Raw genomic sequence first — 13236 nt, 5'->3', positions numbered from 1 at the left:
TTATTAAAAGTACTTTGCTGTTAATTACTGTTTCCGTCATGTTCTTGTACAGAAGACTGTGTTTGAAGCGGGGGGGGAAGGGGGTTGGTAATTGCATAGGACAGTCACCTTTACCAGGGTACAGACACGGGGGCAGGATCAGCAGCAGGTCACACACACAGTGCAGTCAGTAGGCACCCTGGTCGGTCTGGGAGGTGGTTTTCATGTTCTGTGTGGGTGTGGGGTACGTGACTTTGTGGCGGGGGAGGGCGGTTACAGATCTTATGCAGCGGTCCTTGTCCTGGACCACAGAGCCATGCAGCAGGGGAATCTGTGACCGTCCTCCCCCGCCACAAGGTCACATAGCCCCCACACACAGAGTCCCGAAAAGGAGGGCTGGCAGGCTCTGTTGAAACAACCAGTCCGGCACTGCAGACCGCTTTAGGAGCAGGAGCCTGTCATTCCGAGTTTAGAAGCGGTCTTTACATCACTACACACCCTACCCAGCACAGTCTGCGTCCCAGTTTCAACCCTTTAACGCAAAGTCATTAATAGAGAAAACGTTGTTAATTAACAATGTTCCATGTATTTTATTTTTAAACGTGTGTTGGAAGGGGGGAAACTGGGTGAATGGGGTATGTAACTGCAGAGGATAGTCAACAGTAACTGGGTAAAGAAACATGGGCAGGTTCAGCTTCTCTGTAAAGAAACAGAACAGTCAGAGGTCACGCTGCTCGCTGAGGAACCTAGCTTTCAAAGCCTCCCGGATGCACAGCGCTTCCCGCTGGGCTCTTCTAATCGCACGGCTGTCTGGCTGAGCGTAATCAGCAGCCAGGCGATTTGCCTCAACCTCCCATCCCACCATAAATGTCTCCCCCTTGCTCTCACAGAGATTGTGGAGCACACAGCAAGCTGCAATAACAATGGGGATATTGGTTTCGCTGAGATCCGAGCGAGTCAGTAAGCTCCTCCATCTCCCCTTGAGACGCCCGAAAGCACACTCCACCACCATTCTGCACTTGCTCAGCCGGTAGTTGAAGAGTTCCTTCTCACTGTCCAGGGCGCCTGTATAGGGCTTCATGAGCCAGGGCATTAGCGGGTAGGCTGGGTCCCCGAGGATCACTATAGGCATCTGCACATTCCCAACAGTTATTTTGTGTTCCGGGAAGAAACTACCTTCCTGCAGGCGTCTAAACAGACAAGAGTTCCTGAAAACACGCGCGTCATGAACCTTGCCCGGCCACCCGACGTTGATGGTGGTAAAGCGTCCCCTATGGTCCACCAGTGCTTGCAGCACCATTGAAAAGTAGCCCTTTCTGTTAATATACTGGCTGGCCTGGTGGTCCGGTCCCAGGATAGGGATGTGAGTTCCATCTATAGCCCCACCGCAGTTTGGGAATCCCATCGCGGCGAAGCCATCTATGACGACCTGGACGTTTCCCAGGGTCACTACCTTTGAGAGCAGTAGCTCAACGATTGCGTGGGCTACTTGCATCACAGCAACCCCCACGGTAGATTTGCCCATGCCAAAGTGGTTCGCTACTGACCGGTAGCTGTCTGGCGTTGCAAGTTTCCAGAGGGCTATGGCCACTCACTTCTGCACAGTCAGGGCTGCTCGCATCCGGGTGTCCTTGCGCTTCAGGGCAGGGGACAGCAACTCACAGAGTTCAGGGAAAGTGCCCTTACGCATGCGAAAGTTTCGCAGCCACTGTGATTCATCCCAGACCTGCAGCACTATGCGGTCCTACCAGTCCGTGCTTGTTTCCCGGGCCCAGAATCGCCGTTCCAGAGCATGAACATGACCCATTGCCACCATGATGTCCACGGCGCGGGGTCCCGTGCTTTGTGAGAGGTCTGTGCCACTCTCACACTTCATGTCCTCACCGCGCTGCCGGAGCCTCCTCGCCCGATTTCTCAGCATCTGACTGTGGAAGAGGTGGACAATAAGGTACGAGGAGTTGACAACGGCCATAAGTGCAGCGATGATCGCAACGGGCTCCATGCTCGCAGTGCTGTGGCGTCCGCGCTGTCACTGACCAGAAAAGTGCGCAAACAGATTTCCCCCGGCGCTTTCAGGGAGGAAGGGCGGGAGTGATGGTTGAATGACGACAGTTACCCAAAACCACCCTCGACACATTTTTTTCCCCCAGCAGGCATTGGGGGCTCGCCCCAGAATTCCAATGGGCAGCGAGGACTGCGGGAACTGTGGGATAGCTGCCCACAGTGCACCGCTTCCAATGTCGACGCTTGCCCCGTTAGTGTGGATTCACAAAGTCGAATTACTGTCCTTAGTGTGGATACACACGTTCGACTTTGTAAGGCCGATTCCACAAATTCAAGTTAAGTTAAATCGAACTACTCTGGTAGTGTAGACATACCCTTAGAGTGAATAAATGAAGACTCGGCACACCACTTCTGAAAGGTTGCCAAGCCCTGGTCTAACCTGTCCTTAAAAATCTCCAATGACAGGGATTTTTATAAAACCATACAGACTGCAACGTCACAGTAGACTAAGAAGAGGGCCAATTATCCAGACAGGCCACAACTAAGGGGAATCAGATGCCTTAAGTAATCCTCTAACTGGGATTGGGGCAAATAATGAGGGAGCCCAGTTGAGGAGGAACAAGGTGGGCTGGGTTTATAAAAATGGGAAGTCGACTGCATTCATTCTCTGGGACAAGGGAGGTGTGTTTGGAGCTGTAGAAGCAAGAAACCTACAGTTGCTCCCTGGGAGGAGGGAGCTATGGGGCTCGCAAGAGAAGGAGGAAGAGCCAGAAGGTAAGGACAGGCTCAGGGAAAAGGCAGTAAAGAACAAGGATGGAACAGAGCTGGGCTGCTGACTAGAGGGTCCCTGTGCTGGAACCCGGAGTAGAAAGTGGGCCTGGGTTCCCCTACCAGCCACTGAGGAAGTGGCACCATAGGGACAGTGAGTGAGAAGACTGCTGGTAAGGAAAGACTTTGATACCCCAGAAAAGGAAATACGTATAGTGACCTGGCCGAAAGGCCAAGTCAGAAAGAAGGAGCACCCAGAGAGAGAGAGAGAGAGAGAGAGAGAGAGAGAGGAAGCAGGGAGTGCAGCGAGCAGCAGAAGAAAGCCTCGGACCTGGAAAGAGGTAATCCCCAGAGAGGCCAGGAGGAGGCGCCACCTGCAGTGAGTGGACCACATGACAAGGATAAACAAGCCAGGCCCTCTGTGCCAGGATATACATGAGCACACAATGCATCTCTTGGCCTTGGTTTCCCTTTCTTCTACTTGTCTGCTATCTTTGGCTCAGCAGGATGATGGGACAGGAAAATACATTAGAAAATCTCAACCCCAACGTTCCAAACATTTGCAGATTTTCTTTAACAAATCCTATATTCCAAATAAAACTGGGTAAGGAAAAAGTTTTAGTTAAGATGCCTGAAAAAGCTCTGTCATAAACAGATGTCTGTAGCCAGCTGTTCACATTGCTTTGGATGGAAGGAAATATGGGTGGTCTATACTCCAGCTAGAACAAAAGGTTTACTCTGCCTCCAATCACCAACAGAGAGGGCCCACTATGAAGATAAAGGGACATGAGGGGAAAATGTAAGGAGAGAGAATGGAAAGAAGAATAGAGAAAAGAGGGGAAGAAGTGAGGAATTCTCCATGGAGAGCCACTGAAATAAACATGAAGGGAGAGGAGACAAGCAAACAACAAAACAGGAAAAAAAATAATGCTTAGGTTTAGGGTTTTATTTCAGATTTCACCAGAGCCTTCAAAGGACATTTTGGCTCCCTGATGCTTTGGCTACATATATTTGATATATATTTGATATACATGATCAGCCTGGATCCCAGGAAACCCTCCCTTTCTAGGGGCTCCTAAGATCTCGAAAAGCCAATCACACAGGGGTCTGGTCAAATCTGGCATCTGGAGCATTACATTTTGTTTAATCATGTGTCCCCCTTGAACATGCCATCTCTCCTCCACATAGAACTCAGATCTTTAGCCAATCAAACTGTTTAGATGGTTCATCATCGGATGCCTTTACAAGAGAATGACTCCTCTTTTAATCTCAGATTTTGATTCAGGCTTTGGCACCTATGGAAGACTTGGAAGTCAAACACCTAAGCAGTTTTTTCATGCCCCACAGGAGTTCTTTAGGAAAAGGTCTCCCAGGACTTAATGCAGGAACATGCTGTGAAGCAGTGTCTTATTTATGGTCATTTTGGGCCCTTTCTGAGAAGGCCCTGTAGTCATCATAGGCATTAAGAGCCTTTTCCTGAGGCATAAAGAGCATTTTTATGCCTATCTGAAACAAGGATATTCCAAGGCAAGAGAAATGCACTGTCAGCCTAATTATTTTAAGATGGATCAGCCTAATGGCAGCGTGGTGTTCAAAATAATGGATGGGGCTGTAGGGAGCAAGTACCTTCCCCCCATCCTCCACTTCTCTGCAAGTCAATCATATTTACAAAGTGGAAAACTGAGACACTTTTGGGGATAGATTTGTGAGGAGAAGGAGGCACCCTTTTCTCTTTTCCCCCTTTTAGAGAAATAACTTAAAAATTGGGACACATGACTGAAAAGATGAAGGTAGGAGAAAACAGTATTTATTCCCCCTGTCGTCCATTCACTCTTCCTTTCCAGCCCCAGCACCTCATTCCCTCCGGTCTAGCTCTATCCTAACATCTGCTTCTTATCACCTTGACACCACCAATTTATTCCCTCCTGCCTTAACCCTGCACTCAACCCACTCCACTCCTGGCTCAGAATTTCCCCACTTCTCTCCAGCCCAACCGCACAGAAACACCCTCTCACACACACCTGTCCCCAAAGCAGAAAACCCTTTCTCTTCTTACCTAGCCTTGGTAGCTCAGAACCATCCCCCTTAATTCTGAACACCTATTGTGCATGCACACACACCCCTCTAGACATAGAAAATCCATCCCTAGGCTCAGAATCCTTCCCTCTCCAACCTGATACTAACCAGTACTAGCACCAGTATCAGAAACACCCCCTTACTTGTTGCTGGGACTGAAGAATCAAGAGCAGAACCAATAAGGTGGATTGTGACTTCAGGGAACCATATACTCTTAATTAGCACCACAAAAGCCTACATTCCTGGTTTCTCTCTCCGTTCTCTTCTGCCTGTAATTCATGTGCTGCAGGGACTTCAGAGGCTACATAGATGATCTATGGAATATTGATACTGAGGGAATTGTACATGCCCCTAACTACCAACTACTTTTCAAAAATATTTCAGGGGCTATGTGACTAAGCAAACAAATACAGTTGATGTGTATGGAGGCATCATCATGAAGGCGAACAGTAGTTAAGTATTAATATTCCCTTTTTACAAATGTGGAAATTGAGGCACAAAGAAGTTTAGTAATTTGCTTAAGGTTACCCAGCAAATCTGGGGAAGAGCCTGGAAAGGATCCTAGTGCCTGTGACTCAGAGGCCTGGTCTACACTGTGAAAAATCTACACCCCTGTGCGATGCAGTTAAACTGACTTAACTCCTGGTGTAGACAGCACTAGATCAACAGCAGAATTCTCCCATCAACCTACCTACCACTTCTCGGGCAGGTGGAGCACCTCCACCAATAGGAGACCTTCCCGTTGGCATAGGTAGTGTCTTCACTGAAGCGCTATAGCAACCCAGCTGCACAGGTGCAGCTGCGCCGCTGTAGCATTTTAAGTGCAGAGAAACCCAAAGCCCTGTTCATATCATTATTAAAAATAAGATGGAAGATAGAGATTAAAAAATCCTAAGAGGAGAAAAAAATCAGCAAAAGGTAAAAGTAGACTTTAAAAGCACGTAAGAGACTTCAAAATGATGGAAAAGATATAGAGTAACATTTTCAAAACGATCTATATGACTTAAGAGCCTGAGTCCCATTTTCAATAGTGACAGACTCCTAAATGCCTATGTTTCATTTAAAGTAAGTGGGTCTTAGGCTGCTAAGTACCTAAGTCACTTTTGAAAATGTTATCTGCATTATTTTCACACCTCATTGAATCCTTGAATTGTGATTTTTAATAAAAATAACTGTTTCAATAAAAAATAACATGTGCACACTACTATATTTATTTGCCATATTTCTGTTTGTCCTCTTAATAAAATAAATGTCATTTCATGACTACAGTGTCAGCGGTTCAAAACTTGTTTGTAAAAGAACAATGAAAAAAATACCAGAGAGCTCAAATGTTTTTGCAAATGACCCTGAGTTAATTAGAAAAGTCTGCACCCTGGCCAGTTCCCCTTCTCACGTGTCTGCTCTCATTAAATCAAAAAATTCTCATTTCAAAGTTAACAAACACCATGGTTAACAAAACTGTTAAAATGGGATCAAGTGGGTACATTCCTAGGTTTATATATGATGTCATGTTAAGCAGCCCACAGCTGAACTTGCAAAAAGTATGAATGATTTTTCAATATATTAAGTATCTGATCTAATGCTAATTTTCTCTCTATAGGCTAACTGTGCTGGGAACAGGTGGCCCTGCTTTCAATTACAGAGGGCTAACATGCCAGTGTGAGGCCTGGATTAGTTCACCTTCTCACAGGGAATTTGCTTTGGTTGGGAATGGATTTATTATGGCTTCACACATGGAACGGAGCTCATGTCAGCTGAGGGCAGTGACACATCATATGATTCAAATTAACCTGCTGTGGACTGTTCTACAGGGTTGAGACTGTGTATTAAAATGACGACATTTTTAAAACAGTTTGAAAGAAACCAGGATTGCCGAAGTGCAATGGTTCCAATTTGTTCCAACTAATCTATCACCTGCTAGAGATACTATTCTAGGGGGTTTCTGGTAGCTGCTATTTACCAGGTTTCTCCAAATCACTGACCTTGCTAATGGGTACAATTGTTGCCTTTGGAGGTAGAATTTTTTTTTAAGTGACACTTGGGTTTTTGTTTTTTTTTAATGTATAAATATAGTATATTTATATAGCATTTATAGCTTTATAGCACAGTATTCATCACAACATACAAGCAATGGAAGGGAAAGACAAATAGGCAAACTCAAAAGAAAAATCTTTAACTCCGTTTTATCATTCAGCGGAGGGACTACATCATATTTCTTAATTTGACTGAATAAAATGTTTTACAGAAAATTATTCCAAATGGCAAAAAATCAAAAAGCTTAATAATTTCATACTTAAACTATCATCTTTCCAAGAAAATGTTAGGGAAAGAGGATTTTGGCACAGAAGAATTTGTGTTTTGCTTACAACTGTACTTTTAAGGCAAATTATAAGACAAGTTATATTTCAAAAATTGTTGAAACCTTTTGTAATATATTACATACAGCACAAATATGTGGGGTTTTTGTTCTAAAGTAAGAATTAATGGGTAGGAATAGCAAGTAAATTAGTAGTAAAACAACATGGGCATTTTTATTCTTTGTCCAAGAAGATAACTGGCCAGAAATAATCATCAGTTCAGCTGTATCTAGTGTAATCCTGCCTGTGAAGTATTAAATATACAAGTCTAGTATTAGATTTACTATAACAATGGTTGTGCGTGTTGATCTAGCAGGAATTAAAAAAAAAATTGTAGCTAATTAGTTACTGTAGAAAAGGAAAGAATAATTCTTCAATTTGTTTTTTGGGGGTAAAGTTGAGGCCTGTTCCCACTGGCTCAGTGATATATGCTTATTTCTCCTAGGATCCTATTACCTAAAATCTGGAAGAAATATCATTTTTCGTTAGTTGCCAAAAATGTACAAAATAATCCACTCATGTGGCAAGAAGTGTATTAATGTATCCTGTTATTCCCTTTTAATTGGTGGTTTCCAAGTCTAGCTACTAGCTGTAGTTTTTTTTATCTCTAAGTTAATATAGAGTGACAATCTGGCTTCCTCCGTGGTGAAAAAATAATTTTTTTCTATGGAACAACATCTACTTATCTACTTTAGCTGACAAACTGTTTACAATAACTAAAGTTTCATCTAAGATAGCAAATTCTGGGAACCATTTACAGACTGTTTTCTAACTACTATACTGCATCATAAGTTATGTACATATTTGGACTAGTAGAACTGTTTCAAACTCACCTTTCCAAAACTATTTTTCTTAGGGAAAGTGTTTTACTTACTAAAAAACAGTGAACCTCTGATACATGTATAGAGGCATATTCAGTTGTCATTGCAATTGTTATATCCAGGTTCCTGACTGTATTTGTATAACTTTGACAAATGTGCTGAACAGCAGATCAGTTGTCTTCAATGGCTATCATCTAAGGGTATGTCTGCACTACGAAATTAGGTCAATTTTACAGAAGTCGATTTTTAGAAACCGATTTAATACAGTCAATTGTGTATGTTCACACTAAGCGCATTAAGTCGGCGGAGTGCGTCCTCACTACCATGGCTAGCATTGACTTACAGAGCGGTGCACTGTGGGTAGATCTCCCACCGTTCCTAGAGTCTCCACTGCCCATTGGAATTCCGGGTTAAGCTCCCAATGCCTGATGGGGCAAAAACATTGTCGCAGGTAGTTTTGGGTACATGTCGTCAGGCCCTCCTCTCTCCATCCCTCCGTGAAAGCAATGGCATACAATCGTTTTGTGCCTTTTTTCCTGGGTTACCTGTGCAGATGCCATACCACGGCAAGCATGGAGCCCGCTCAGCTCACCGTCACTGTACGTCTCCTGGGTGCTGCTGGCAGATGCGGTACAGCATTGCTACACAGCAGCAGCTCCTTGCCTTCGTGGCAGACGGTGCAGTAGGACTGATAGCCATTCTATGTCTCCTGGGTGCTCCTGGCAGACCTCGGTGAGGCCTGAACAGATATGGCTATCCTCCTTCTAGAGCAGGGGTTCTCAAACTGGGGGTCGGGACCCCTCAGGGGGTCGTGAGATTATTACATGGGGGATTGCGAGCTGTCACCCTCCACCCCAACCCTGCTTTGCCTCCAGCATTTATAATGGTGTTAAATATATAAAAAAGTATTTTTAATGCATAAGGGGGGTGGCAATCAGAGGCTTACTGTGTAAAAGAGGTCACCAGTACAAAAGTCTGAGAACCCCTGTCCTAGAGCACCAAATGGGAGCCAGAGACCCCAGGTCATTTTCTTCTTTAAGTTTCGTCTCATGGAGATTCAGTCCTGCCTGGAATATCTTGCGAGCTGGAGGCTTCTGCCTCAGGCTACTCTCCCAGCTGGCAGCACCGCGCGGTTGCGCCTACCCCAGCCTACCCTTTGCTCCCATGGCTCATGAAGCCTGGACAGTAGTAAGGAGCAGTTCAACTATAGGCTGAGTAAGTGCAGAATGGTGGTAGAATGTGCCTTTGAACATTTAAAAGCTCTCTGGTGATGTCTGCTGACTAGGTCAGACTTCAGCGCAACCAACATTCCCATTGTTATTGCTGCTTGCTGTGTGCTCCATAATATCTGTGAGAGTAAAGGGGAGATGTTTATGGCAGGGTGGGAGGTTGAGGCAAATCGCCCAGTGTCCAATTTTGAGCAGCCAGACACCAGGGTGATTAAAAGAACACAGTAAGGCGTGCTGTGCATCCGAGAGGCTTTGAAAACCAGTTTCATGACTGGCCAGGCTTCGGTGTGACAGTTGTGTGTGTTTCTCTTTAATGCAAACCCACCCCCTTTGTTGATTTTAATTCCTGGTAAGCCAACTATTGTTTTTAACCATGCATTCTTTCTTTATTAATTAAAAAAAATGAGATAACGGACAAGGTAGCCCAGGTGGGGTGGGGGAGGAGGGAAGGACAAGGCCACATTGCTTACTGTAGCCACATTAAAAATCAAACTGGTTGAATGACAGCCTTCTGTTGCTTTCACCATCCTCTGGAGTGGAGTGGCTGGGTGTCCGGTGCCTCCCCTCCCCACCGCGTTCTTGGGCATCGGGGTGAAGAGGCTATGGAACATGGGGAGGAGGGGAGGCGGCTGGGGGTCTGTGCTCTTGTTGGATTTCCTGCAGCTCCAACAGAGGCTTCATCATGTCCATTGCTCCCCCAACAGACCACTTCATCATATCCATTTGCTCCCCCATTATCCTCAGCATCGTGTCCTGCCTCCGTTCTTCGCACTCACTAAATTCTTTCCTGGCTTCTGCCACTGAATGCCTCCATGCATTAAGCTGTGCCCTATCAGTGCGGGACTGCATGAGCTTGGAAAACATGTCATCACGAGTGTGTTTTTCTCACCTTCTAATCTGTGATAACCTCAGAGATGGAGATGATGGGGGGAGCGTAGAAACATTGTACGCTCTACGATTCTGGGGGGACTGCACGGTCACCTGTGCTGCTAAGTTCGTCACACTGACCAAACAGGAAATGAAATTCAAAAGTTCCCGGGGCTTTTCCTGTGTACCTGGTTAGTGCATCGGAATTCAAAGTGCTGTCCAGAGCGGTCACAATGGAGCACTCTGGGATTGCTCCTAGAGGCCAATACTGTCGATTTGCGTCCACGCTACCCCAAATTCGACCCAGCAAGGTCGAATTTAGCACTACTCCCCTAACCAGGGAGAAGTACAGAAGTTGATTTTAAGAGCCCTTTAAGTCAACGGAATGGGGTTGGTTGTGTGGTTGGTTCATATTAAAATCGACCTAATGTGGCTAAATTTGACGTAACCCCATAGTGTAGACCAGGACTAATGCACTTGTCTATACATCAATTGATTGTAAAATAAATACATAAAATGAACATAAAGAAGTCCTTAGAAAATATTTATAGTAGTAATATAGTAGGAACATGAGTATTATAGTATTTGACATTGACAGAATGGTGCAATATATGCACTAGTACCTGCGAATGAATTTTAGCAGAGTATTCAATTCAGTAATGATATATTGGTTTCCCCTGCTGCCACCAATATCATGTGTTCCTAGGTTGCCTTGCTGAGGCCCTCTGAAGATGACTGCTGAGGTCCTTGCCCTTGCCAGACAATCACAGGATAACTGTATCTGGCCAACTAACTGCTTACCACAGAACCATTAAGGAGCCATTCTTCTCACTCCTGGTGGGTTCAGCTACTTCTCAGATGCTGAACTACCATAGGTGCTGAAACTAGAAGGAATGGGGGTGCTGCTGCACCCCCTGGCTTGAAGTGGTTTCCATTATATACAGGGTTTACAGTTTGGTTCAATGGCTCTTAGCACCCTCACTCTAAAAATTGTTCCAGCAACCCTGCCAGCCACGTGTTGGAATTAGTCTTGTCTGGGAGGTTTTTATTGTATTGTTGATGTTAGCATGTTGTTGAATTAAACCACTGCAACTTTTCTTTTCACTAGGTCTGAAACAGCACTTATTGCAGTTGTGTGGTCGTATGCAAGTATGGTCTTTGTTTTAAGGCAATCTAATCAAAACTCTAACATTGTGGAATGGTACTTAAAGAAGATTAAATTATTTGACCAAGCTCTCAGTTCTAACAGGTTATAAAACCCTGTACTGGAAGGCTGGGATGTTCTGTTGGAACCACCTTGAGCCAAAATTTTATGTTAAGATTCAGGGTAATTATTGCTGAGATATGCTTAGAAATGGGTCCAACGAACCAGACATGTGATAAGAATGTAGCTATGTTTCTTAGGCCAAAAGAGGTTTTGGAGGGAAACTGCCAAGATCTAGAAGGAAACATGCAGAGGTTTATATTGCATTATTGTTTTGGAGTTGCCTATAAAGCCAAAGACCAGGAAGGAGCGAATTTGAACACTGACTCAGAATCTGCCTATATTGTTGAGGATAGAGCAGAGACTCATCCTATTCACACCCATAGGTGAGGGAACTAAGGTTTTGCACAGGGTTTTGCTCTGTGCCCAGCTGCTGGCCCCATGCCTGGCTCTGTGCCCGTGCGCCTGGCCCTGGTCCCAGCTGCTAGCCTAATGCCCAATCCTGGTCCTGGTTTCTGGCCCCGGTCCCAGCTGCCGGCCCTACACCCGCCTGCTGGCCCCGTGCTTTGTCCATGTCCTCCCATCCCGGAGCCATGACCCTGCTCCCACCCCCAGCTCTACAGGACAGTGAGGGGGTGCAGACAGAGGTAAGAGGGGTTGTAGCACTCCCACTCTAAAAAAGTGTTCCAGTGCCACTGTTCACACCATTATATTTGGAGGTAGGAGATTTATTGTCTACTTAGCACCTGGGGGAATCACTTCCATCACAGGAAAGTGAAACCCACCAGTAGAGACTGCCTGGGTTTGCTCAGCTGCAAGCTCAACTCCATTCCTAAGGAAAGTCTCTAAATTAGCAGCAAAGAGTTCTGTGGCACCTTATAGACAAACTGAGCATGAGCTTTCCAAAGCCTAGAAGCAGGTATTTTGTGTTCTACTAGAAATCTATAAATTTGAAATTTCTAGGGTTTAAGGCTCCAGTGTCTAGTCCTGAAAGATAAATTTACCTGACCTTAAATCTGTCACTTTAATTCTGTTCAACCTGGGACTCTCTCCAGTGTAGTTTTTGGCAAAAATGAATAAATAAAATTAATTAAAAAAAATCCACATTTATGGAGAAAGAAGGAAACATTTTTCTGGCATGTTCATTTATAAAGAAATGCACACACAGATTACATTAGAAAATTCATTTTGACCAAAAGTGCACCACTTACCTGGCCCATTGAGAAAGTCTTTAATTTGCAGTGTGATGAGAGGAGGAGGAATGCCACTTTTAGCATCTATCTCTCCTGCTACTGTCTGTAGCCAAACCTTGCAGTAATCAAGCGCTTCTGGAAGTGTCTTTCCAGGATCTGCAGGTGATAAGATAATCATCATATTTATTAATGATATGCTAGTAGTGTGATAAAATAGAATAGGGGAAGCAAAACAAAATGAGGTTAAGCATATACACATTACTATAGCATTTATATACTATTTTATATGCAGTGTTTGTCGTTATATACATAGAGCCAGTATAGCTGCATGTACATTAGTGTGTGCATATGTATATATGACAGAGAACATTACAATAATTATATTTAATTTGTAATGTGTGCAAGAAAAGCCAAATACTATATTAGTAAATATAAAAAGACATTGACATGGCTGTTCTTAGTATCTGTTCAGTTTAGCTTAACTGCAAGGAACATTTTACTTATTCTACCTAAAATGGGCGTATGAGCTAAAAGTTGCTATTAGTGAAATGAAACCTTTACTAGTTACTACTTCTAGATTTTCTTTGCATCACAGTAAACACAAACAACAGAAAGCAGAAATTATACAGAAGTCTAAAAGATCAGAACATTACACGCTCAAGCATGCAATGTAGTTATTTAGAGTTTCACTGACATTGCAGTCACTTTTTACTGCTAGGCTTTTGAAGTTTACTTCAG

At 44.4% G+C, this 13236-nt stretch overlaps 1 protein-coding gene across 13 annotated transcripts in view; it reads right to left on the bottom strand.

Moving 5' to 3' along the window:
* VPS13B (vacuolar protein sorting 13 homolog B) overlaps positions 1-13236 on the bottom strand; it is a 917098-nt gene that overhangs the window by 166013 nt on the left and 737849 nt on the right. For all 13 annotated transcript variants that reach the window (XR_005593500.1, XM_039522053.1, XM_039522049.1 and 10 more), the window contains one exon: positions 12517-12654. Coding sequence is in view for 12 of the 13 variants with exons in the window: in XM_039522053.1 (XP_039377987.1) it covers positions 12517-12654 (138 nt within the window). In the remaining variant the exon portion in view is untranslated. The remainder of the gene's footprint in view (positions 1-12516; positions 12655-13236) is intronic.

This window comes from Mauremys reevesii, linkage group 2 (genome assembly GCF_016161935.1).
Source record: "Mauremys reevesii isolate NIE-2019 linkage group 2, ASM1616193v1, whole genome shotgun sequence".
Lineage (NCBI taxonomy): Eukaryota > Metazoa > Chordata > Testudines > Geoemydidae > Mauremys > Mauremys reevesii.
This window is presented reverse-complemented; position numbering and strand designations above follow the sequence as displayed.